General features: G+C 38.7%; 1 protein-coding gene across 1 annotated transcript in view; it reads right to left on the bottom strand.

Moving 5' to 3' along the window:
* Positions 1 to 20,492, bottom strand: part of LOC125238054 (solute carrier family 2, facilitated glucose transporter member 8-like) — a 119,163-nt gene extending 98,671 nt beyond the window's left edge. The window contains exon 1 of the mRNA XM_048145343.1: positions 20,461 to 20,492. Coding sequence (XP_048001300.1) covers positions 20,461 to 20,468 — 8 coding nt within the window. The 5' untranslated portion in view covers positions 20,469 to 20,492. The remainder of the gene's footprint in view (positions 1 to 20,460) is intronic.
* Between the last annotated feature and the right edge of the window lie 7,502 nt (positions 20,493 to 27,994).

Below are 27,994 nucleotides of genomic sequence, written 5' to 3'. Positions count from 1 at the left end.
GTAAAGACGTTCAGTTGAAAGGACTTTGGGATTATGCAGTTCAATCCAGTGGTTCGGTCCTGACTCTAGCAAATGCTCGGCAACCGCAGACTTATTTATTTGTCGTTTTTTGACCGCCGCGATATGTTCTTTGACCCTTTGTTGTTTGATACAACTCCCAGCCAGTCTACCCGTGACCACGGACGTAATGTCATGTTCTTTTATTCTGCCGATATTCAGCCCTTATAACTCTTGCCACCCTTATACCCCTGTTACATTGCTGCTATACCACTTTTAAAGCACTATGTACCCTTAAGGCTGTCTAATTTGTGCCCATTTAAGAGTATTAAGGGCTGTCATAGCTATTATAGAGCTTTTACATAGCTCTTTATGTAACTTTAGTACAGCCTAAAACGTTAAAAAATGCCTTTATTCAGCTGTTATACAGCAAATGTGTGTTACTTGGGTATAGGCTTCAAAATAAGTAAACTTACTCTAGTTAATTTTATCTTCTCTGAGGAGGAACTTCGCCTCGCCTACAGTGGGTTGTATTCTGAGGAACTGTTTGACATGATGCCAACGGCCACTTTTCATCATCGCACCGCTCGCCATCGATATGCGCTCATCCACACAGCTTACACCTAAATACCTAAATGGTCGCGCACCCTGCGGTTTCAGAGGAATTTCCTCCCGCGGACGCTCCGGGTGTGAAATAAGCTCCCTCCCGAGGTATTTCCAATGAAGTACACCGGTGACCGCTTCCCATGAGGCGGACCGTATACCTATTTGCCACCGACGTGGTAAAAAAAGCGCCTGACTTCAAGGTACATACCTACTTTTTAGGGTTCCGTAGTCAACTAGGAACCCTTATAGTTTCGCCATATCTGTCCGTCCGCGGATAATCTCAGTGACCGTTGGCACTAGAAAGCTGAAATTTGATAGGTACAAATATGTATAATTGTATATCAATCACGCCGTCAAAGTGCTAAAATAATTTACATAACAAAGAGAACAAATCTCCTAACAAATAAATGTGAAGTGCTAAAATAAAACGTGGAAAAAATGTTTTATTTGGGTACCCCATCTACAAAATAAACTGAGGAGTGATTTTTTTGGAATGATTTTTTCAACCCTAGCGTGTGATATAGTGTTGGATAGGTATTTAAAAATGAATAGGGGTTTACTAAAATCGTTTTTTGATCGATTTTAGGAAATAATCGCGCCTAAAGTAAAAAAAAGTGCCCCCCCCCCTCTAACTTTTGAACCATTATGTTTAAAAAATATGAAAAAAATCACAAAAGTAGAACTTTATAAAGACTTTCTAGGAACATCATTTTGAACTTGATAGGTTAAATACTTTTTGAAAAAAAAAAAATACGGGTAACTATGGAACCCTACACTGAGCGTGGCCCGACACGCTCTTGGCGGGTTTTTCACCTTTATTTGTCTTTAACGAACTTATATATTATTGTCTTTATGCTGATGAGATTCTCGAACGTGCTCGTGTGATTCTAATTCGTCTTAAGGCGATTAAGATCAGAAATGGATCCGGGTTAATTTAGTGGAAAATTACGCCTTCATGCCACGTGCGAGATTAATCCAGTAGGATTTCAGTTCAATGATCAACTCCTATGCAAATTCCACTTAAATTATAAGCAAGCATATTATCAGAATCCGTCAGAGAAGAATGGCTGAAAATTGTAAATCTTGTGCCTCCAGATACAGCATGATGACCACGAACACTCTGTCACAGTATAATAAAGAGTACTATCGTACAGTATTGCCACTCCCGCTCCCCGCTGAAAGTGCCGCCCACCCCCTCTCGGTTACCTCACAGTTACCGCTTGTCAAAAACGCGAACAGTCGACTTGTCATATTTCACTCATACAAGCATGGTACGCGTTCACCTACACGATATTAGTCTGTATGTGCTAGGATGCGCCTCTTTCATATAATTTGATCGCCATTGTCCGAGGCGTATCCACCAATCAACAGTCGAACCCGTTCCCACCAGCGCTAATGTAGAACAATAAACATGATTGGTGGACATCAAAATATATCCACGGAACGCATCTCTGTACTGGTGGAAAGGCACCCTTAAACTTGAGCAGTTTCATGTGCCTACCTCTTTTAGAAATGCAGGCCTAATCTAGCGCCATTGGAACAGTGTACAGCCATTCAGTGCTGGATTAATCGGTACACAATGAACGCGTACAAATTACTTTCGGTTAGGTACTGTCTCCATAAATTCACTGATGGAATTCAATGGAATTAGTGTAGGTAGATAAAATATGGTAGTACACACACTGGTTTCAATAGTTCACTGAAATGATAGATGCGGCCGGGCAGAATAAATTGCCCACGGGCTTGGGTTATGTGACAAACGGACAAAAGGCATTACGAGGAAATCCGAAAGCATGAATTATCACTGTTGTAAAAATATTTAAGCTCCAATTAATTTCGTTGCATTAATATTATTAATTATACCGGCAACATAAAGTCCCCAAACAGAGAAGTGCCACTTTGCTCCCTCCTTTCAGGGAAGAAAAGTACCCGTTCCGAATGGGTGATGTGAAAAATGATTTGTGGACCGTATATTGCAACCTATTAACGGTGACATCAATCGATTATACAAAATTAACCTAAAAAGTGGACGTTTAAAAGTTCATTAAAATGTAGCTCTCTCCTAAATTTTATCTGCAAGAGGATTTAACGAGAAAATCCGTAGTTGATTTAAAGTTTCCAAACTTTTTACTTTTAAAGATTCTCGGTGGCTTTAGCCACGAATCTAAAATTCAATTTCACCATTTTCGCCCCACACCACATTTCCACACAAAAGTTTTCTGGTCTTTTCCTTATTTAGAAATTTTAAAACTTTGTTGAGACCAGGATAAAACAAAGAGTCTGCATTCGACATTTTTTTCAGCACAGATGGTGTTTTTTTACGCACTAGTGCGAGAAGTGGTTCATTATATGTCAGGTCGAAACTTCGGGCCATCTGTACTGAAAAACGCCGTACGATGCACGTGCGAAAAGGAAATTCGTAACTCGTTTCAAATCCTTTTTTTTCGCACTTGTATCGTAATGTACTATTTTATTCACTATGCAAAGCTCTCTTGATTCTTCTAAAACTAATGAGTTGCATTTTATCCATAAAAGTGCAAATTAATTTCATGCAAATTTTAACATCAAGTGGCATCAAGCCCAAAGCTCCCCCCTTCCCCTCTCCTTATAGACGTCTCTGCCTGAGGAACCCTTCATTGGTGTTTATCTATCATGTCTGTCAGTGTCATGTCCTCAGTGACCCAGAGTAAAGTACCTATTACTGAAGTACCTAGTACTGAAGTAAGTACATAGTGACCTGACAAAACCTCTTAGCGGAGCGGATCTCTTGAGCGAACCCGGCAGAGCACACGATATTACTTCCTACTTGCATTTAAAAACCTACTCCTCTACGCGAGGGTGGTTACTGGTTAGCCAAGATGCCCATATACGCATGGAACAAAACGACAATGTCTCTATCTCACTAATATGGAAGTGTGATAGGCTGATGGGATAGCGATAGTTGAATGGATGGAGAGTGACATAGGTTACTATTTGTCTCTTTCCAACACCCCACTTCTGTAAAATCAGGGGTGAAAGTTTGTATGCAGCATTAAGCTATTTTAGAATTTAACGTGACGCGAGCGAAGCAGCGGGCAGAAGCTAGTAATATCATAAAATAAGCGTATGAATTGAAACTGACTTGAAAGCGAGGCCTGTCGTGTCTGATACCAACTCTAGAGGTAATTAAGATAGTACGCCTGTCACCTTCATTCCTCGAACATCGTCACCAGTTTATGAAGGACCTCGACGTTGTACGTAGCTATGTGTGGTTAGAGGTCAATGTATATTGGTTTAGTCGGTGGTTAGTGAGTTGAGGAATCTAGTAAATTACGAGAAGTAGAACAGCCTCTTAGATCTCGCATTATTCAGAGTTGAAAAAGACTTGCTATCAATTCATTAAACATGTCTAAGATTTTTTTATTATTTTCCTAATATTTTAAAATATTACAAATGAGGGTTTTTTTATTAACTTGCGTACAATTATAAAATAAATAAAAAAAACAATTATTGCTACATATATATAAAAAAAAGAAAAGGTAGGATACCTAAAGGAACCCGTTCTGGGCCATGCCGGGTCCAAAGGTCCCCATCACGCTAGCAGCGTTATTATACCCCGCTGTATGGCGATGGAGACCTGTTGGACAAGCCATGACTCAGAACGGGGATCTTTTGTTTTCTCCCTGAGGCGCTTTCCGATCTCTCGGAAGAGTTCACGCGCCTCCCATCCCCAGGGCCCGGCTGTCTCAACCGCGAAACCGTTTTAAAATGCACAATTTATTGCTACGGAGGAGCGGAGCTTCCTGATACACGTAAGTATTTATTATCATACTTACTTAATAAGAAGCTCCAACCTATAATAACTAAAAAAGTAAACATTAAAAAAATATATTTTCACCACACCAATAACGTGTAGGTACTAAAGGCTTTCTTTGCTACTCGAAAACAGATAGCAAAATAACATTCTGTCGACAAGGGTGCAAAGTAATTTCATACAAATTTTAACTTTATGTCTTATGCTGGCTGGTATATTTTACATTTAAATGATTATTCTACAATTCTTCTTTCACTTTTCGGGCTGTTCGGCTCTGGAACTCTCTTCCTGTCGAATTGAGACGCGCTCAATCCCTTGCTACTTTTAAATCCCATCTGAAAGACTATTATTTGTCCCTTCATTAGTGTCTCTGTAAATTCTCCACTTACACGTTTGGCACGAAATATTGTATGTATTATAATATATGTATGTAGGTATATAATATGTAAGTAGTATGTATGTATATGTATGTGTAGGTATTATATGTATTATGTAGGTATATGCTTTTTAGCTACAATTAATTACTTTTAATTTAGTTTTTTTGCACCTCCTAATTAGTTAAAGTTATGAATACCATTTTTCCACTACCCAAAGGTTGCCTGGAAGAGATCGCTCTTTAGCGATAAGGCCGCCTGTTGTTTACCTCTGTAATAAAATTTATTGTAATGTGTGTGTTCCTATGTACATTTCTGAGGTTGTGCAATAAAGTGGATTTGTATTTGTATTTGTATTTGTATTATTTTGAATCATACATATTAAATAAATTGATGGATTTGATTTAGTTTGATGTTTTATAGTCAGTGTTTTGTTAGCCCTTCGAGTCCCAAGCATTTGAACCTCAGAATCTTATCTTCTGTAACACTGAAATCATTATCTTCTGTAACACTGACATCATATGATGTCGCTGGGACTTGAAGGGTTAATGTTGGTGTGGTGAAAAACTTTGTGTTACACTCGGTGGCAAAGTTTGTTTAACCTTCCTGCCTCGCTACGCTCGCGGTTCAATATTGGAATCATTCGCTTGTTCGGGTAACAATATTGGCACATGCGGTTAAACAACAACTTTGCCACCTTGTAAAACAAATAACTATTTCATTTTCAAGTAGCACTTGTCACTGTGCTATCAAAATCTAATTATTGAAAGTATGTAGTACTAGCTTTTACCCGCGGCTTCGCCCGCGTAATAAAAGTATTCTTATTGAAACGTTTACAAAAAATAAGATTTTCATTTGGATCCGTAGGTTTCTTTGTAGGTACATCTGTCCGCGATTACTTCGATTAAGGTAAAGCGGGACAATTCTGGACTGGAGGGCTATTGTAACTGATCTATTTGCTGTACGGTCAGCCAAGAAAGTGGTTTACCACTTTTCGACTCTATTGATCGAAAAGTGGTACTTAAACCACTTTTTTGGCTGACTGTACCTTACACATATTACTATTGTTTTAAAAGAAATTCTTGCAATGATTGTAGAATTGTTACACAGCGACCACAGCGTAGGTAGTAGGTACGAATATGTTTGTATTTTACCTATATAAATATTTATACTGGGGAAACTTCATACAACCCACATAGCCAGTATCTCGACGCTATGGTCGGTAGGGTAAAAAGTACTTCCTTGCATTATCGCTTACAATTTTTTCCATTTTCCTTATACTTATTGCAAACGTAAACATATAAAAGGCAAGCAAACAACGATCTTCTTACAGTTCATTGAATGCAATAGTTATTACGGATGCAGGATACTCGCCGATGCCTACTTACTAATCCCTTCGCACTGAGCCACCTGCATTTTACACTGCCTAGATATCGATTGCCGACCGATTAGTCCGACCCCAATCCCTATTCTTATTCCCGTCCCTATCTCTATCCTTGTCCCCGTCCCCGTCCCCGTCCTTCCCTCCCTATCCCTATCCCTATCCCTATCCCTATCCCTATCCCTATCCCTATCCCCCTATCCCTATCCTATCCCGTTCCTGTCCCTGTCCCCTGTCCCTGTCAAATTATCATGCTAGGAGGTGAACTTTGAAAAATCCTTTCTTAGTGGTCCTCTAAGGAACTTCCGTGTCAATTTGAAATCTCTTGAACCAGAAGTAAAGATAAAAACTAAACCTATACTTATGGCTATTTTGGATATTTTAACCCCATTGCACAACAACAGGGGAGAAAATTTCTTTTCCACTTCATTAGATTTTAAAATCGTTGTATTTATCGTGTTCAGCGACCCGATAAACCATAAAAACGATACCCATATTGTGTTTTTGACTTTACCCCTTTGCACCCCTTTAGGGGTCAAATTTAAAAAAACCTGAAACATGTATTTAGTCATTTGTCTTTAGGAATCCTCCTATGAAGTTTCGAATAAAATAGTCAAACTGATCTTCTTCCCCATACAAACTTTGAACCCCCATTTCACCCTTTTAAGAGAAGAATTTTGAAAAATCCTTTCTTAGTGCTCCTCTACGCCATATAAGGAACCTATGTGCCAAATTTGAAATCTCGAGGACCAGCGGTTTCGGCTGTGTGTTGATATATTATGTCAGTTAGTCAGTTTCTTTTTTTATATATTTTTTGATATTTAAACCCCATTGCACTACAACAGGGGAGAAGGTATTTCACTTCCGCTTCGTTAGATTTTAAAAACGTTGTATTTATCGTGATCAGCGACCCAATAAACCGTAAAAACGATACCCATATTAGTTTTTGACTTTATCACCCCCTTTTCACCCTTTTAGGGTTTAGATTTTCAAAAAAACCTGAAACACGTCTTTAGTCATATGTTTTTAGGTTCTCTCCTATGAAGTTTCGAATAAAACAGTGAAACTAACATTGTTTCCCCATACAAACTTTGAACCCCCATTTGACCCCCTTAGGAGACAAATTTTGAAAAATCCTTTCTTAGTACTCTTCTACACTATATAAGGAACCTACGTGCCAAATTTGACATCTCTAGGACCAGCTGTTTCGGCTGTGCGTTGATATGTTAGTCAGTCAGTCAATATCTTCTTTTATATATTTTTTTGATATTTAAACCCCATTGCACCGGAACAGGGGAGAAGGTATTTCACTTCCGCCTCGTTAGATTTTAAAAACGTTGTATTTATCGTGATCAGCGACCCGATAAACCATAAAAACGATACCCATATTGATTTTTTTTACTTTATCACCCCCTTTTCACCCTTTTAGGGGTTAAATTTTCAAAAAACCTGAAACACGTATTCAGTCATATGTCTTAAGGAATCTTCCTGTGAAGTTTCGAATAAAATAGTCAAACTAATCTTGTTTCCCCATACAAACTTTGAACCCCCATTTGACCCCCTTAGGAGGTGAATTTTGGAAAATCCTTTCTTAGTGCTCCTCTACACCATATAAGGAACCTACGTGCCAAATTTGAAATCTCTAGGACCAGCGGTTTCGGCTGTGCGTTGATATGTCAGTCAGTCAGTCAGTCAGTCAGTCAGTCAGTCAGTCAGTCAGCTTCTTCTTTTATATATTTAGATGTACCTACCTAAAACCCTTACTTCCTGTGTCTTGTGTGTATCTGTGTTCTTCAAATGTGACTCAGGGTACCTAGCTCACAGCACAATCTCTTATGCTTCGTAACTAATCGTATAGCTCAGTGTCCTGCTCTTTCGTACAAATGCGACAGCTAGAGCCAGTTGCGTTTCGCTCACCTTGTATCATCAACGATTACTTCGGCTAGGCCGACAGGCTCCCATTACGTTGCCATGACAACGAGCGAGAAGAAAGTTGTGCTTCATCTAGTTGGAGTTATCTCTCTATTCAGCGATTGAACAAAAGCTCCGAGTAGCAGGAACGAGTCGCGATTGTGTCGCTTTACGGCCTAGCCCAAGTGACAATCGTTGACGATACAAATCGAAACGCACACTGGCTCTGTCGTGCCACTATCACACCTCGGACAATGGTGATCAAATATATGGAACAAACGCGTTCCTACGCACAGAGTCTAATAAGCTTGTGTAGACGAACGCGTACCATGCTTGTATGAGTGAGATATGACTCATATGACAGGTCGACTGTTCGCGTTTTTGACAGGCGGTGACTGCGACGTTACAGAGAGCGGGCGGCAGGAGACAGAGAGTGGCCATACTGTCGATAGTACTCTTTATTATACAGTGCCACTACAGAAGAGCGAGAAGAGTAGTTAGCTACTATACGTTTACGAAACGTAAGCGATATGACGTTGGCTAGGTACCCTGTTCATTAGTCCGCTCATTTTCCAGGCTTATTTGTAGACATGACTTTATTGAAATACGTATTCTGCTTCAGTTTTCCGCTGGCCATTTTGAAATGTTGAATAAACTAATATTAAACCAAAATATAATATATTTCTGCACCCTTCTCATTATGATCATTCTCCTTGCGTTATCCCGGCATTGCCACGGCTTATGGGAGCCTGGGATCCGCTTTGACAACTAATCCCAAGATTTGGCGTAGGCTCTAGTTTTTACGAAATCGACTGCCATCTGACCTTCCAACCCGAAGGGTAACTAGGCCTTTTTGGAATTAGTCCGGTTTCTGCACCCTTCTCCTCTTGTGGAACCATCGACAATGTTGATGGAGCCAGAATAAGTACTAGGTACTTTAAGTCACTACTTTAAAAAAATCTCGTATCTCACGCTGTTCCTCAAAGTTAAAACGTAGTAAGTCTATATGCATTCCATACATACTTACTACAATTTTTTTTTCATTGACAGACGAAGATACTAGTTTTTTTAAAAGTAGTGACGATATACGAGTAGTCCAGTAGATATACGAATATAACGCCTTTTTGTCGTGACAAGATTTGCTTCAGCGTCTATAGTTTCCGAAAATTAAGCCAAAAAGCGAACGGGACCTTTAACCTTCACCCTCTCCCCCCCTAAACCTCCTTAAGGGAACTTCCGGGAACTTTTGCTAGGTATGTTAAGCTCCTAACTAGTACAAACAAAGTTACGAAGGTAATAAAGTTCCAAGCATTTCCTACCCCTTAATGCTTAATAATGATCATTTATTTCCTGGCAGACAAGTATGGTCGCGCGATAAATGATAAAACATCTGGCCGTCCCTATCGCACTTACAAATAGTGCAATAGGGACGGCCAGATGTTTTTTTATGTTCTTGTCTAATATTCGGTGTGTATTATCGTAACGTATTCTTCAAAAGTTTTGACTTGAAACGTAAAGGGAACGTATAATAATCCGCAGTACAGAGGTCGGACGTCGCGTCGGAGCGAAAACCAGGAAGGCAAGTATGGTCGCGTGATAAATGGTAAAATATCTGGCCGTCCCTATCGCACTTACACTTAGGCCCACTTGCACCAACCACTTAACTCAGGGTTAGTGGGCTGTCATCTGTCAAATTCCATATAAAATGGTGGGTTAACCCTCGGGTTAACTCTCCATTTTCGTTGGTGCAAGTGGCCCTTACAGATAGTGCGATGCGCTTGCCTGCGATGTTATGGCAGTGGCACACCTCGGACACTGGCGATCAAATATATATGAAAGAGGCGCGTTTCTAACTTCCTAGCACACAGTCTAAGCTCGTGTAGGTGAACGCGTACTATGCTTATATTAGTGAAATATGACAGGTCGACTGTTCGCGTTTTTGACAGGCGGTAACTGTGAGGTAACCTAGAGGGGGTGGGCGGCACTTTCAGCGGGGAGCGGGAGTGGCCATACTGTACGATAGTACTCTTTATTATACTGTGGTTATGGTGCGGTGGCTTACATCTCTATAACTATAATACGTGTATGAACAATTTGAGGGCAACGCTTTTAAACACGTACTTTAGGTATTGTGTTTGAGCAATGACTTCAGCCGTACGCGCGTGGATCTCAACCTTCGGCTTTCTCAATATTAGTTGCGGTTCACACAACGTTTCACGTCAACCATTGCGGCTGTGTCCCTGACGCAGCCTACCCTATTTTTTAACCCCCGACCCGAAGCAAAAACGACGGGGTGTTATAAGTTTGACGTGTCTGTCTGTTTGTTTGTCTGTCTCTGTGTGTGTCTGTCTGTGGCATCGTAGCTCCCGTACGGATGAACCGATTTAGATTTAGATTTTTTTGTCTGAAAGCTGAGTTAGTTGGGAGTGTTCTTAGTACTTCTTAGCCATGTTTCATGAAAAACGGTCCACTATGTCGGGGTGGGTGGTTTTTTCAAAATTTTAATTTTGTGGTTAGGTTATTATAGAATAACCACAAAAATAAAATTTTGATAAAATCCACCGCCCCTGGCATACTAGACAGACAGACAGTCAGACCGACAGACAGACAGACAGACGGACAGACAGACAGACACGTCAAACTTATAACACCCCTTCGTTTTTGCGCCGGGGGTTAAAAATAACATGTCAAGATAGTTTACCTTTTTTCTGAAAATCCCAAGGAAAAACTCTTGGCAGTAAAAAGGCAGGGTTGTCACTTCGCATTAGTTTTGATTGTAAGTTCCGTGGGGAGGCGTGACATTCAGCATGACAAGTATCAATCAACGCGTCTTGTTAAAAACCTGAAAGACCTGTAGCAATCGTGTATTTGTAGCGAAAAGCGAGCTTTTAGACTGTGTTACGAGAGAGCAAAATTATATATTTACCAGCCTTTTCATGCGGCTTTGCCCACGTACTAAAACCCCCATTTCACCCCTTTAGGAGGTGAATTTTGAAAAATCTTTTCTTAGTGTTCCTCTACAACTCATCAGGAACCTACGTGCCAATCTCTAGCAGCACCAGCGGTTTCGGCTGTTCGTTAATAAGTCAGTAAGTCAGTTAGTCAGTCAGTCAGTCAGTCAGTCAGTCAGTCAGTCAGTCAGTCAGTTTCTTCTTTTATATATTTAGATAGCGAGGGTGTAAATGGAATCCTGAACGAAGCGAAGTATTCTGTAATTAAATCTTGGCAGGCAAGCATGGTCGCGTGATAAAACGATAACGTTAGGCCATCCTTTTCGCACTATACATAGGTAAGTGCTATAGGGATGCACCGATGTAATTAAGTTATTCACTAAGTGTGTTACATACGTCCGCTGAGCGTAGTGAGGGATTCAAGTTCTATCGCCCAAGGTTGAAATAATACGCTAGTTTCCTACTCAGCAATTCCCGAATAGTTTGTACATTTGGATCACGTCTCCGATTTTGATAAAAATTAGTAGGCTGATAGAGTCCATGATGCTGAGTAAGATCCACTAGGTTTCCCAAAATATCCTAGGTTGCTTCTTGTTTGTATGAAACATTCCTTTTTTGTTACCGAAAATGTATAGAAATCTGGTACTGGGGGCCGATTTTTGAGTCTCACTTTCACTAAAATACCGGTTGAAAACGGTGAATTGCCTATTATTTTCAGTAACAATTTTCTGAATTCGAACGGCGTGAGACTCAAAAATCGGCCCCCTGAACTGAAAAGAACTTTCAAAACGGTTTGCCAGTATGGAATTACTATGAAATACTGAGGAGTGACGTCACGGTAATGCATTTACTTTAATATATAGAAATTGTTTAAACAAACTACTGTTCATATTTTTCGTCTAATTATGTGGTGCTTTATTTCGTGCACTGCATAAAATATTTTATTTTAAGTATAGGAACCTGCCCTTTAAGCTACGATGTTTTCATAATTAAGTGAATTAAAAAGTGTGAGCAAACGTTAAGATACTAGACTTATTATTGACCGGAATATACCCGGATTACCTTTTTGATTTTTGTTTAGCTCCCGGTTTTTCGACGCACTTGCATGCATCACGATCACGGTTTTCCGGTCAATAAGTCTAATGAAAAATTAAAATTTTGAAAAAAACCCCGACCGCGACATAGTAGACCGATTTTCATGAAACATGGCTAAGAACACTCCCGACTAACTCAGCTTTCAGACAAAAAAACTAAATCTAAATCGGTTTATCCGTTCGGGAGCTACCATGCCACAGACAGACACACACACAGACAGACAAACAGACAAACAGACAGACAGACAGACAGACAGACAGACAGACAGACAGACAGACAGACAGACAGACAGACAGACAGACAGACAGACAGACAGACAGACAGACAGACAGACAGACAGACGGACAGACAGACAGACAGACACGTCAAACTTATATTACCCCTTCGTTTTTGCGTCGGGGGTTTAAAAAAACTACCTGTAGCAATCGTGTATTTGTAGCGAAAAGCGAGCTTTTAGACTGTGTTACGAGAGAGCAAAATTTATATTTACCAGCCTTTTCATGCGGCTTCGCCCGCGTACTAAAACCCCCATTTCACCCCTTTAGGAGGTGAATTTTGAAAAATCTTTTTTTAGTGTTCCTCTACAACTCATCAGGAACCTACGTGCCAATCTCTAGCACCAGCGGTTTCGGCTGTTCGTTAATAAGTCAGTAAGTCAGTTAGTCAGTCAGTCAGTCAGTCAGTCAGTTTCTTCTTTTATATATTTAGATAGCGAGGGTGTAAATGGAATCCTGAACGAAGCGAAGTATTCTGTAATTAAATCTTGGCAGGAAAGCATGGTCGCGTGATAAAACGATACGCTAGTTTCCTACTCAGCAATTCCCGAATAGTTTGTACATTTGGATCACGTCTCCGATTTTGATAAAAATTAGTAGGCTGATAGAGTCCATGATGCTGAGCAAGATCCACTAGGTTTCCCAAAATATCCTAGGTTGTTTCTTGTTTGTATGAAACATTCCTTTTTTGTTACCGAAAATGTATAGAAATCTGGTACTGGCGGCCGATTTTTGAGTCTCACTTTCACTAAAATACCGGTTGAAAACGGTGAATTGCCTATTATTTTCAGTGACAATTTTCTGAATTCGAACGCCGTGAGACTCAAAAATCGGCCCCCTGAACTGAAAAGAACTTTCAAAACGGTTTGCCAGTATGGAATTACTATGAAATACTGAGGAGTGACGTCACGGTAATGCATTTACTTTAATATATAGAAATTGTTTAAACAAACTACTGTTCATATTTTTCGTCTAATTATGTGGTGCTTTATTTCGTGCACTGCATAAAATATTTTATTTTAAGTATAGGAACCTGCCCTTTAAGCTACGATGTTTTCATAATTAAGTGAATTAAAAAGTGTGAGCAAACGTTAAGATACTAGACTTATTATTGACCGGAATATACCCGGATTACCTTTTTGATTTTTGTTTGGCTCCCGATTTTTCGACGTTGCATGCATCACGATCACGGTTTTCCGGTCAATAAGTCTAATGAAAAATTAAAATTTTGAAAAACCCCCGACCGCGACATAGTGGACCGATTTTCATGAAACATGGCTAAGAACACTCCCGACTAACTCAGCTTTCAGACAAAAAAAAAAAAAATTAAATCGGTTCATCCGTTCGGGAGCTACGATGCCACAGACAGACACACACACAGACAGACAAACAAACAGACATACAGACAGACAGACAGACAGACAGACAGACAGACGGACAGACACACAGACAGACACGTCAAACTTATAACACCCCGTCGTTTTTGCGTCGGGGGTCAAAAATAACCGTGAATCATTCAAAACTCTCGCCGTTTACAGTTTCTTAAAGAAATGAATTGTATTGGCCTAAAAATCTTCCCTTGAAGTTGACGGATATGTATAAATATTTGAGTCAAAGTAGATAGTAAAAGTAGAAAGGCAGGGTTGTCACATCGCATTAATTGCGCATGAGTTCCGTGTGACACGTCCCTGGGGGGTCACGTGTCGAGGTAATGGTCTTACAAAGTAACGTGGGCGAAGTGAAGGACGAATTTTCTTGTATAAGCATTATTTTATAAAATTATAAAGAATAGCAAAAGTTTCTAGATGGTGAAATACATTTCATGTAGAAGTATGGGATCTTGTGATGTTGATATTTTATTTACTAACGTATTCTAACAATATGTTTCTAAGGCCCACTTGCACCAACCACTTAACTCAGGGTTAGTGGGCTGTCATCTGTCAAATCCCATATAAAACAGTGGGTTAACCCTCCATTTTCGTTGGTGCAAGTGGCCCTAAGCTGTGAATCAGATGTCAATGCAATATGATGAACAGGGAGCGTACTTTTCGTGCCGATGACATCAATTTGACGTCACGCTCCATATAGGGTGATCACAAATTGTTTTATTGTTAATTATTAATCATTAGTCATCAATCATTTTAAGTTATGAATTTCTTTGCATGGTAATGAATGCAAGAAGGATGGTGTGCTTTACGTTAGAGATACATTCTCTTTTCTACGTATGTATTGTAATGTGTTCTTAACAATACTATTTAATTCAATTTATTTATAAAAACAAATCAATTTTATTCACGTTTCACATTTCAAGTAGGTATTATTTATGCCACATGTAAATGGACTACTGTATTTGAAGTAATTTGTATACGATTAAAATGATTGATGACTATAATGATTAATAATTTACAATAAAACTATTTGTGATCATCCTATACGGAGCGTGACGTCAGATTAATGTCATCGGCATGAAAAGTACGCTCCCTGATGATGAATATCTACCGATCTGCCAGTGTCAAAAGTAACGTTTCTTCGAACAAAACGTTATTTTTGATAATGGTATCCTGTACAATTGTCCATACATATCGTATACATCCACATCTAATATTTACTGTAAATTATAATTCGAATTGCGCCGTCGTGTAAGCCGTGTAACAAAGGTGCCATATTGTGTAACTATTTACCATCAGAGCTATTAACGTAATAACGGGCATGAAAAATGACGTTTGTTCATCTATCGCCATTAACAGTCCTTGACAGGAGCGGTGTGTGTTTTTCCCTTGAAAACGACGTTGACCGTAATTTCTCCTAAAACAATGTGGCGTTCAATGTGTAAAGGACCCTAGTGCCACGCAGGCCAGTTAAGTGAGAAATGTCTCAGATTCCATTTAATTGTCGGCCGAGTCGGAGTCGAAGTAGCAAATACCGGGAGTCCTTAAACCAAACGCGCGATTTAGTTTTTTTTGTCTGAAAGCTGAGTTAGTCGGGAGTGTTCTTAGCCATGTTTCATGAAAATCGGTCCACTATGTCGCGGTCGGGGGTTTTTTCAAAATTTTAATTTTGTGGTTAGGTTATTGTTATGTCAGTCTAAGTTTCGTGAAGCATTGGTTTATACTGTTATGTCATGTAAACGTGTTTTACTAATAAATAAATATTAGCAAGCAGTTCAGTTTTGTTTTAACTTTGAAAGAAGCTGTGATTTGACTAGAAGGAAAGTAGCCTATTGAAGCATTAAGGACCCTTTACAGAAGGAAAGTCGCGGTATGTAAACAACTCTTAATTGAGCTTGTTCATACATCAATTAGGCACAACTCGTTTAGGGTTTAGGGAAAAATTATAAAAGGGTACCTTTGCCACGGGAAATGTTTTGTAAATTTCGTTTATCTTGTAATTTTGTAAATTATGTTTGAAGAGGGTGGAGTAATGAAAACAATGAAGAGCTTGTATTGACAGCAAATAGCTTAGTTTTAGCATAGTTGCTAGGATCGTTGATACAATGCCTGAAGATTGCTAAAACACATTTCCATAGAGCTAGGTACTCTGTTAATATTTTTTTCAGTACAGATGGTATTTTTTACGCACCAGTGCGAGAAGTGGTTCATTATATGCCAGGTCGAAACTGCGGAGGGTCATCTGTACTGAAAAACGTCGTACGATACACGTGCGAATAGGAAAACTTCCTTTTTTACGCACTTGTATCGTAATGTACTATTTTATGAATACTTTTTGCATTTTAAATTGTATCTTGTTTTTGAATGAATGTTAATTATAAGATGTAATGTTTTGAAAAGAAGTGGCCCGCCGAGTTTATTGCCGGTCCCATAGTGGATACCCCCTCCAACTGAGGGGGGACTGAAATCTTCTCAAGGCTGAGGCGTAGGGTTAGAGCCGGCGTAGCTTTATTTGACGTTCATATGCGTTATAATATGCCTACTTGGAAAATATTTCATTTCATTTCATTAATTTCATTTTTTTCGCCCGTGTGGTGACGGGTTAAAAATTTCACCACCCGTTCTTCCCGTGGGTGTCGTAAAAGTAGACCGTGGGATATGGGTTAAATTATAGCGTAGGCAAGAGGCTGGCAACCTGTCACTGCAATGTCACCATTTCGTTTTCATTCAACCCTGTATTTGCCAAGAGTGGCACTGAAACTTGAGTAGTTTCATGTGCTCTGCCTACCCCTTCATGGGATACAGGCGTGATTGTATGTATGTATGTATGTACATACATACAATCACGCCTGTATCTCATAAAGGGGTAGGCAGAGCACATGAAACTAATCAAGTTTCAGCGCCACTCTTGGCAAATAAGGGATCGATAGAAAACGAAAAGTGTGACATTGCAGTGACAGGTTGCCAGCCTCTCGCCTACGCCACACTTTAACCCACATTCCACAGTCGCCTTCTACGACACCCACGGGAAGAAAGGGGGTGGTGAAATTCTTAACCCGTCACCACACGGCCATGTATGTATGTATGTACAAATTTCCGACGGAAAGTTACATATCCTACGCAGTAACTCGTACAGTTCTAGTACTAGTACTTCGTACATGTAACTGAACAGATTGCAATGAAACCGATTTGCATCCGAATTTCCGTTCAGCCATATGAGTATTCAAATCAAATTTGGAGCTCACCGGCCTAAATAGCCAAAGTGACAGTCGTTGACGCCACGCGGCGATCGAATAGTCTGTCTCTGTCGCGCTACAGCAGAAGAGCCATAGGGAGAGATACTTAGCTGAACGTTTTTGTGGTCCATTTTTGTATTTTGATATTTTTTGTTAATTTTAAGACAGTTCTACTTAGAATCACGAGCACATTCTATCTCAATAAGAGACAAAAGAGCCCAAAAATGTCCATACATTGTTGTTACTTTCTTCTTTTGTTACCCCATACAATCTGTATGGAAAATGATGGTAACACAATAGGAAAAATCGTATAAGACATTTTTTAACATGCATAAATAAATCATTTCATTTCATTTCATTTCATTTCATTTCATTTACCTACTAGTATTGAAAATCTAGTGATTATAATAACAATAAATTTATCAAAATGTATTTAATAAATGTGGACAAAAAAAAATGTTTGTGACGTTGGCTAGGGCAAAAAAGATTCGTTTAGCTATTACGATACGGTTACGAAGCGTAAGCGGTTGTGACGTTGGCTAGGTACCGTGGAATGCAATTGTGCATACGACGCATCAATCGCATCATATACATGAATAGTGCATAATGGCGGACGGTATGCACGAACGAGGCTGAGAAAATAGATAGGTAAGTGTAGGAGGTAAGGCATAGTAAAGGATATTCCGCTTTGTGTGGTAGGGCACAGCACAGCGGATATCATCCCGCTCTAATCTAGAGCAGAGCCCAACTGGGGAAGTACCTCCGGCTTACAGAAGACCGCAGCCAAATAGAACTAGACCCTACTCATAGCGTTGTGTTCCTACCGGTGAGTAAGGCTGCCAGAGCTCTACGAGGGTGCGGTGTGCTGGTGACGGAAGGACCTACGGAACTAATTTGTTCCTTCTATTGTTCTTTGTGAGTCGTCAGCAACCCGAATTCTCCTTGGAACTTGTGTTAAGTAATAAGTACACAAAAGAGAGTGTACAATACAAGCTTCTAATGGGTTGGCTTGAGTTGCATTGCAGGCGTTCATAGGTTACGGTGACGGCTTTCCATCAGGCGGACCGTATGCTTGATTGCCACCGACGTAGTATATAAAAAAAGTAAATTTTACGATCAAAATATAAAATATGATAAATCATGAAATTACACATCTGACCAATACTACGTACTAGTACTACGTAGTACGTAGTACTAAGTAGGTAATAGTACATTGTGCAATAAGGGGAGGAAGTTAAATATTACTAACGAGAGTAAGACTCGAGTTTGTAATATTCATACTCCCCGAATTACACACAATGTTTTTCATCAGTTTCATCACACTCGCAATGTAAAAAATAATTATGTAAATAGATGTAAAAAACTTAAGTACTTACAGTACTAGAAATTTCATAACTCCCTTGAGAGAACAACTTTTCTATTACTCACGCTCGACTCTGTCTGATTGCAACAGCACATATTTTAGTGTGTGAGGGTGATGAAAAATAATAGTACATTACGATGCAAGTGCGTAAAAAAGGAAGTTCGAAACGAGTGGCGATAAATTAAAACACGACCGAAGGGAGTGTTTTAAATCGACACGAGTTACGAATTTCCTTTTTGCACGTGTATCGTACGACGTTTTTCAGTACAGATGGACCTCCGAAGTTTCGACCTGGCATATAATGAACCACTTCTCGCACTAGTGCGTAAAAAAAACACCATCTGTACTGAAAAATATAATGCGGGGTACTTCTGGATGAGATTAGCCCAGGACCGGGATAAGTGGCGTACACGAAGGGAGGCTCAGCAGTGGACGATTAACGGCTGAAATGATGATGATGAAAACAAAATGTGTAGGTATCAATATAGAAAAATGAGAAATCGTGCATTGATCCTCCCTTACAGGAAATAAACATTGAACCTTCGATCTTAGGAGAGATTAGCAGCAGGAAAAAAAAACTGATTTTGGACAATGGTGTAATGAAAATTGACTTTACAGCCCTAGGTCTACGAAGGATTGACGGACGCATCGCTTCCGTTTACTTTTTACGAGCGAGTGTTATGAAAAAGCCTAAATTAGTATAAACTTGGAAGCGCATTATGCAAATAAGAAGTTGCAATAAAATTACCATACCGAACAACTACAAAAATGTAAATCGCGCGAATTTGAATTAAACTATGATTTAATTTAACTGCGAATTTATACTTCACTCTTAGGTAAATGTACTAAGTTACAAAATAATGTATTTAAGTTTTTAGTAAAAAAAATACAGGACGTTATGGTTTAGATTTTTTTAATGATAAAGATAATAAAGAAGATATAAAGAGACTTCTACGATCGGAATTAATATAAATTTTAAAATTGATGTATTAGGAAGGATTTCAAAGGCAAAAATCAAAGATGGCAACTTAAATATATGGGACATCGGTCCTACATCCGACATCGGATCAGATAATGTGGCATGTGTGAGTCAATACTCAATACCTACTCAAAATAAAATTGTTTTAATTATCAGAGCAATCTGCGTGGACACAATGTCCGTCACGCTTTGGCATGTATGTCAGTGTAAGAATGACAGGTGACAGATGTCTTATCCACGTGGATAAGTGACAAAATTGGAAGCATAATACGCCGACTGATCTCACGGAATACCAGCTCTTTCGTTTTCTGCCAACTGACAAAAATGTCCTATTTCTTTTAAAAATTGTTATGTTTTAGGCACTGAAACTTACACGCATATAAATAAGCTTAAAAATACAAAGAAACTTATTTCAACATGGAACAGTCAGTAAATTATAATATAAGTATGTAAAAATCATATCTAAGTACATACCAGGATTCCATGAAAGGGACACGATTGAGCCAAACGACACAAACAACCTAATGACACACGTCAATACTCAAAATAAAAAAAATCTAATCTCCTTGAGTATCCTGCGACCCTAGTACTCAGTCTCACAATAAATGCAGTCTGTTTTAAATAAACAGTCGCTAACAGAGCTGCCAGGATGCTCACAAATATCTAAACATGCATCTATAAATCACATTTGAGTAGGTAACTCGGGAACTTTCGGGCCAATGTTAATTTTGCTTTCGATTTTACTTTTCTATTTTTGGAATTATTTATACTTTTTCCACTCAGAATCATAAGCTCTTTCGATCATAAAATAAGCATAATTGTTCCGAAATTTTTATTTATTTTATTTTCCACTGAGTTACAATCCTACAAGTTATTGGCACTAATATGACAAATCGTAGTTTAAAAGCGATTATAACCACTGGTTTTTTTCTGTTACCTATCTATTTTCAGTTTATTATTCTCCCGGGAAATCGGAAAAGCTCACGATATTCACTAAAAAAAAGTATAAAACCTCTCAAATTTAACAAAAAGTCAGACACCGAAAATAAGACCAAAATCGGTCCATATCCCTGCTGGTGTAAGCAGTACTGGTATCTTTTGTGTGTCCTACCTTTGCATGGGCGCGTGCGAGCGACGCGGGACGCCGCCAGACCGGTCGCGGCGAACTGAAGCCTGTTGGTTGTAGGGCGCGGAGATGTATAGAGCTGTGAAACGGGAGGGTGAAATAGTGACCTTGAGATTGGGGTGTTGATGATTCCTAGAAAGTATCATCAACATCATCCTCCTTGCGTTATCCCGGCATTTGCCACGGCTCATGGGAGTATCTTCGTCAAATGTGGAAAATAACTTAGGAATCTTTTAATCCTTTATGTTTTGCATTCATGTACAATAAATTAGAAATCTTCTTCTTCTTAAAACTTAAGAGCTCTACCCTTGTCAGTAGAGCACATAAGAAATAACAGTGTTAAAAATGAACCCTGAGAGGGTGTAGCAAATTAGTAACATTTATGTATGTAGTGGTACTATTGTCCAAGTAAATATGACGCCCGACTTTCAATCCGGAGGTTGAGGCTTCAAATCCTGGGTCGTACCTATGAGTTTTTCAGAACTTATGTACGAAATATAAACGGCAAAGGAAAACATCGTGAGGAAATAATCCCAAAAAGGCCTAGATACCCTTCGGCTGGAATGTCAGATGGCAATCGCTTTCATAAAATTAGTGCCTACGCCAAATATTGGGATTGGTCGTTAAAGTTGACCCTAATAGGCTCCCAAGCCGTGGCAAGGAGGGTGACTTTCAAGGGCGATGTAGCCAGCTCCGTGTGATGCCACTCGCGGCAGCCCAGCAACAGTTGCTAACTGTGTTGCCAATGAAAAAATACTAATTACTGTCTACGTGGGTTAGGGAGCCCACTTTACTTGGTTATTGACTTATTAATTTACCTATTGTTCCATTTATTTCTTCGACAATCAATACCTATCTCTTTCAAGTTAAAGAGGGTTAATTTAAACTTTAAAAAACACTTTCCGTACAATTTGGATTTAATTATTGATTTGGAACTATAATTTTCATATGGACACTTCTACTTTTGCAACTGTTGTTGTTGCTGACTACTGTTGTTGTTGTTGTTGTGCTGTTGTTGGTGTTTATAGGTGGTGTTACCAGCTCTACACGAATACCGGCCGCGGCAGCCCAGCAACAGTTGCTAACTGTGTTGCCAGCGGAAAAATACTAATTACTGTCTAAGTGGGTTAGGGAAATTACAATCCCAGTTTACTTTGTTATTGACTTATTGCTTTACCTATTATTCCATTTAAATTCTACTTTTCTTTGTTAATCAATACCTAATACCTATCTATGTATAGCTATCTCTTTGAGGGTAAAGAGGATTTATTTAAACTTTAAAAATACATTTTTCGTTTCCTTTAAATCCCTTTTTGCCAAGAATGGCACTGAAACTTGAGTAGTTCATGTGCTCTGCCTACGCCATTATGGGATACAGGCGCGATTTTATATACTTGTTGTATTCAGGCTTAATTTAGAATTAAAACACTTGGATTAGCAACGTAACGGTTATGTATTTTACGGCAAACTGACAGTAGACATGTTTTTATGAGCTACCTACATTACCAAAATACTACAATACTGTATGTATGTTGTATGTTTAAAAATAGTACATTCCGATACAAGTGCGGAAAAGAGGAAGTTCTAAACAAACGGTGATAAATTAAAACAGGACCGAAGGGAGTGTTTTAAATCGACACGAGTTACGAACTTTCTATTCGAACGTGAATCGTACGATCAGCGCCGGCCCGCGCACTCGATCAGGGTAGAGCGAGATACAGTTTTGGCGCCCCCTTGTATAAAATTTTTTGGGGTCCGAAGCCAAAATGCCATCCTTATAGATTCGCTGTGTCCGTCTGACACCTCACAACCATTTGGCTAAGTATTTAACTAAAATATATGACATGTATTCGTAGCAGACAGAATTAGTGAACGCGAGCGAAGCGAGCGCGAAATTTTTTCCTATTATTTATGGGGGAGGAGGAGGGGGATCTATATAAGCCCTTGTCTTTCATAGGCAAAACGTATGCGAGGTTAAAGCTTTCCTGCGCGGCGTATTCATTGAGGAGTCCACTTGAACAAGAACAAATGACTGTGATGAAACAAAAGAGGCCAAAAAGCAAGCTCTGGCAGACCAAGAACAGTCGGATTTGAGCTTCAGTTCAGGGCCAAGGCAAGGCATGGGAGAGAAAAGCAATGGCTAACTTGGACAGACATTGAGAAGTCTAGAAGTTCGACTCTAATTGCAGAAATTTGGCATATTTTGGGGTATTTAGATTTCACAGGGTGCTTACGTTCTCGACTTCTAGGCCTTTTATTTCGTCATCAGTTGTATTTTTATAACACTAAGAGTTAATAAGGCCACACATACGCATACAACTCTTTCGTCAGCGTCTGGATGGGTATCGGTGGTTTGCCATTACGTGCCCTTCAGTTTCATAGTGCCACAGAATATATAATAGTACAAGTACATAAGGCTCACTCCTTTGATGTTCACAAAACGCCGCCATTCTAAATTCTTACCTACATTAACAAACGGACCGCACGCGTGCAGACGACATTGAATTTTATTGCGCCGCGCGAAGGTCGTCGCCAGTGAATGGGCCGCGAACTCGCGGCCGCCGGCATGTACTTGTAGCGCGGCGAAAGGATCGCGGAGTGAGCCGCCCTTGATAGTGCTTAGAAGTTCGTTCATCATCATGCACGCTTACGCTCCTTTGACTCGTACAAAATTGCGCCTCTCTGAGATGTTTTGCGTCTTTGACTTTAAGAGGAACTCCGCTTTGGATTGTAGATAAACACTAACCCTCTTATTCATAAACGTACTCTAAAGTTATCACGCCGATAAAGTTCGTTTGTCCTTTTCTATCGCACCTATACGTCGGAAAGGGACAAACGAACTTTATCGGCTTGATAACTTTAGAGTACGTTTATGAATAAGGGGTAAGCGTTTAGATAGCGCCGTAACTTTGAGTTTGTAGTTCGGCCTCGCAACAATGTGGTTCGTCTAGAGCTAGAAACATCTTTCACGGCGCCCTAGCAACAGCTCCCACCTTATGAATGCTGCACATGGTGCTACTTTTCAGATAATCTGAATCACAATCAGAAATCTAATAGCTGAATAAAATTAATTTCCGGCTCCTCTCGCCATTCTGGGCTATTTGTGCGCCCACGCAATGACGATTTTGGCGCCCCCTTACCATTTTCGGCGCCTAGAGCGGCCGCTCCACTCGCTCTACCCTTAATCCGGCCCTGCGTACGATGTATATCGGTACAGGTTGCCCTCTGAAGTTTTGACCTGACAAGATGTGAACCGCTTTGCGCACTACACTGAGAGAAATTTGCATTGTGAATTTAACAAGTTCGACTTGTTGCGGTTTATCCGTTTGAATCAGCCAAACGTATGTTTAAAACAATATGTGTCAGTTTGTTTTTATAAAATCGACTTGTTGATTCAAATATATTGCCGATTCAAATGACAAGTAGCTTGTTGTTTGAACCAAAGAGCACGTAGGCGCTATTTTAACCAAAAAACTTGTTGAACGAACATGAAAACTGGTTGTATTTTCTCTCAGTGTAGTGCGAGCAAAAAACGCTACAACGACACAATAACTCACAATCTTTACCCTTTTTTCCACAATTCAAAAACTCCTAAACTAGAGCAAATAACTTCACTCTAGCAACACTTTTCCCAGACACGATTACTACCCAGCCAAATAAAAAGGGTCGTCGCCCGACGAAATATCCCAACACGTAGCACCCTTCATATTTGGAAGCATAATATGGGATGCTGCTGGATTACAAAGTTATAAATTATGTTGGTTTATAGGAATTTTGACCTTGTGATGTGAGTGATAGAGTGAGAGATTGTGTATTTAAGTATGTTTGATTGACCTACATGATAAATTACGTTTCTATCAATTTGATTGACGTCACAAATTGCATTTTAGGAATGAAGATGCTGTAGGTTGTAATGACTATTGCCAAGTAGCAAGTGATGTCAAATAAGACGGTTTTTTAACCCATTCAAAAATAAAAAATAAATAAATATTGGGGACACTTTACACAGATCAACTTAGCCCCAAACTAATCAAAGCGTGTACTATGGGTGCTAAGCGATGATATACATACTTAGATAAATACATACTTGTATACGTAGAAAACATCCATGACTCAGCAACAACAACAAATATCTGTGCTCATCACACAAATAAATGCCCTTACCGGGATTCGAACCCCGGACCGCGGCTTAGCAGGTAGGGTCACTACTGACTGAGCCAGACCGGTCAGCCAATTCAGTGCTAATCGTTTTGCTTCTACGACCAATTTTCGCTACATACGGGGAAATCCATGTTCTCGGCTACGAGCTACGACCGTAGATCTGTGAATGACAGCCTCTTTGCTTTTCTAATTTTATCTTTGTCAGATAACTGAACTGAGAAGGTTGACTGGTAGAGAATGCCTCATGGCATTAAGTTCGCTTTTTGTACATTAAGTTGTTATTTTGTGCAATAAAGTTTAAATAAATAAATACAATTACTGTTTTCATATAAATTAGCCTCTAGATTTAATCGACATTTTTGTGAAGTCGACCTATGTTTAAAAAATAAGTACAACTAGCTTTTGCCCGCGGCTTCGCTCGCGTGAAATTCGGAAATTGCGGAATGCTCCTTACAAACTTCCACTCCCCATTTTGGGGAAGTGGGGGTTAGAAAAAGACAAAAAATAGCCTATAATAAATAATAAATCCGTTTATTGTAGACAACATATGGTCCAATTAAAATAACAGTACAATTAAAATAAATAAATCACAGTTCAAAATAAAAAATACATAATTTACCAGTAATTTCAAAAATTAAAATTATGTCGTTCTCTATCCCTTCAACTATAGTCGGGTAGCGATAACTTTTGAGGTTTCGATAATATTCATGTTGCTTATTTTTTGCATATAGTTTTTAGACTATTGATCAAATATAAAAATAATGTTTTGTGCGTTCCTAGGTACTTGCTTAGCACGAACTTTAGGTATTTCTCTTTTTAAGCAGTGTTCAGTCAAAAAAATATTCGAGAAGAAATTATTTGTATTTGTCTAAAAACAAAGTGGTTGCCGATGTATATACGCATTTTGTGCAATTTTCATCCATGGGTTTAATGATATTAAAAAAAATTCTAATATTGATCCTAAAACCCTTAAAAAAATATTAGAGTCAGTAAGTGAAGTCTTGTACGATTCAGGGCATTAAAATATCTTATTTTTTTAAAAGTGTGCGACATTCATAGATTGCTTATATTTAAAAAAAATATTTTGTAATAAAAACCCGTTCAAATCCTCAAAAAAATTTTCATGTTCATAAGTTGACGTCTATATTATTATAATATAATATCGAGTCATCAAATTTAATTTGTGCGGTTTCGATCAATGGGTTTTCAATATTTGACGATATTTCAATAGCAAAGTATTTTAAATTTTCGCGCAGTGTAGCGCGCAACCGATAACCAATCAGGTTGGCGCGTGCCACTGGCGCGACGCCGCGCTGCCTCGCGGCGTAAGTACATACGTCTCGTGCGCAGTCATGCATAATTTAGGGTTGCCAGATGGTCGGGATTTGACGGGATTCTCCCAATTTTTTGCATGTCTTCCCAATTAAAACTTACACATATATTACTGAACTTTATTTTATTATATTATTAACGAAAAGACCAATCTGTATATTTCGAAAACACGTGAAGGTATCGCATCGAAAATATGATTTCATTTTACATTTCCCTACGAAATCCTCGTAATTGCGGTAAATTCGCCTTTATCCCAATATGGGGGTAATTTGATCCAGTATCCTATTCATACACCGTGATTATATTTATTATTGTAACTATTAATTTCAGTTTTTCGTTACACAATACAGGGTGTAGTTTTTATAACGGGAAGTATTTAAGGATGCAAAACCCAAAAAAGAGTAACTTTTTTTTTCTATATTTTCCTAGATTTCCAATTATAATGCAAATTAAACGTACGGCGGTACAGTAAATGGAGTATAAAATCTTTCGCGATTTCTTTCCCAAATTTAGTTCTGCCAGGCACCATTGCCACAAAATGGACGAGAAACTAGCGTGTGTGTATGTATACACTGTGTTTTTATTGAATTCCGTTAACTTTAAGGAAAGGTTCTTTAGGTCAAAAACAATTATTTATCTATGAATTTATATCTTTATATATGAATTATCTTTCGTTTCTTGATCAAATCAGGGAAATATTGCAAAAAGGCCAGGTTAGAAGTACTCGAAACCGACGAGCGTGTATGAGAAACGTTATGAAAGTGTGTGAAGCGAAAGTGGTTTGTCAGGATCGTAGTAAATGGAAATCCGTGATCTCTGCCTACCCCTCTGGGAAACAGGTGTGATTGTATGCATGTTTGTATGTATGTATGTTATCTATGAAACCAGCATCTTAACTTGTACGGTTATCGATCTATTAAAAAAAAAAAATTAATTACTGGACACGTGTGTGACATCCTATAAAATTTCCTAAAGTTAAATCCGTGTGAGAAACAATAATAAAATAACATTCAACCAGTGTCTAGTAATTGACGTCACATGTCATAATAAATAGTATTCTGAAAGTATAAAGGCCGTACTACACTTTTTTTTTACTACACTAATTGATTCATTAAATTTATTTTTTAATTACTTTCTTTTTCTTAGAGAAATTAATTGTAATTCACCTAAGCAAACTTCCCTTAAAGTTAACGGATATCAATAAAAACACGTTGTATACCAGGTGGTTCCCGATAATGAACCTATCTGCATGTCGAATTTCATGGAAAACGAAAAAAAAAACACGGTGTATGAGTCATACAGTCAAATTAGACTAACTTGGTTCTTGCTTAGAAATAAAGTCATACCGCTGTATAAACTAATTACGTAAAATAAACTAGTTTTGATTCAAAATGTCATTTTGACAGTTTAGGCCCAAAATATCGTTTTGACAGTTTTGACCCAAGATGATGTTTTGACAGAGTTGACCCAAAATGTCAATTTGACAATTTTGAGCACAAATGCCAAGTTGATCGTTTTAACCCAAAATGTAAATTTGTCATTTTTGACCCAAAATTTCATTTTTACATTTTTGGACAAAAGTGACATTTTGACATTGTTAACCCAAAGGGCAATATGACCGAATTGACACAATGCAATTTTGACAGTTTTGACAGTTTTGGCAGCAAATATCATCGTTTTAACCCATAAATACCCAAAGTGTAAAGAGAAGTCATTCCGTTGTCAACTCGACAGATTACACATACCATAAAGGCAATTGACAATTTTTGACAGTTTTGATTCAAAATATCATTTTGACAGGTTTGAAATTAGACGTCAATTTGGAAGTTTTGATCGAAAATATATTTTGACAGTTCAACAGATAATCGCCGATTTGATCGTTTTAAAGCAAAATGTTAATTTGACAGTTTTGCCCCTACATTTTATTTTTACATTTTTGACCCAACGTGACATTTTGACTCTGTTTAGCCAAATAACAGAATTAACACAATGTCAATTTGACAGTTTTGACTCAAAATGTCAATTT

The sequence above is a fragment of the Leguminivora glycinivorella genome, chromosome 22 (assembly GCF_023078275.1).
Source record: "Leguminivora glycinivorella isolate SPB_JAAS2020 chromosome 22, LegGlyc_1.1, whole genome shotgun sequence".
Classification (NCBI taxonomy): domain Eukaryota; kingdom Metazoa; phylum Arthropoda; class Insecta; order Lepidoptera; family Tortricidae; genus Leguminivora; species Leguminivora glycinivorella.
This window is presented reverse-complemented; position numbering and strand designations above follow the sequence as displayed.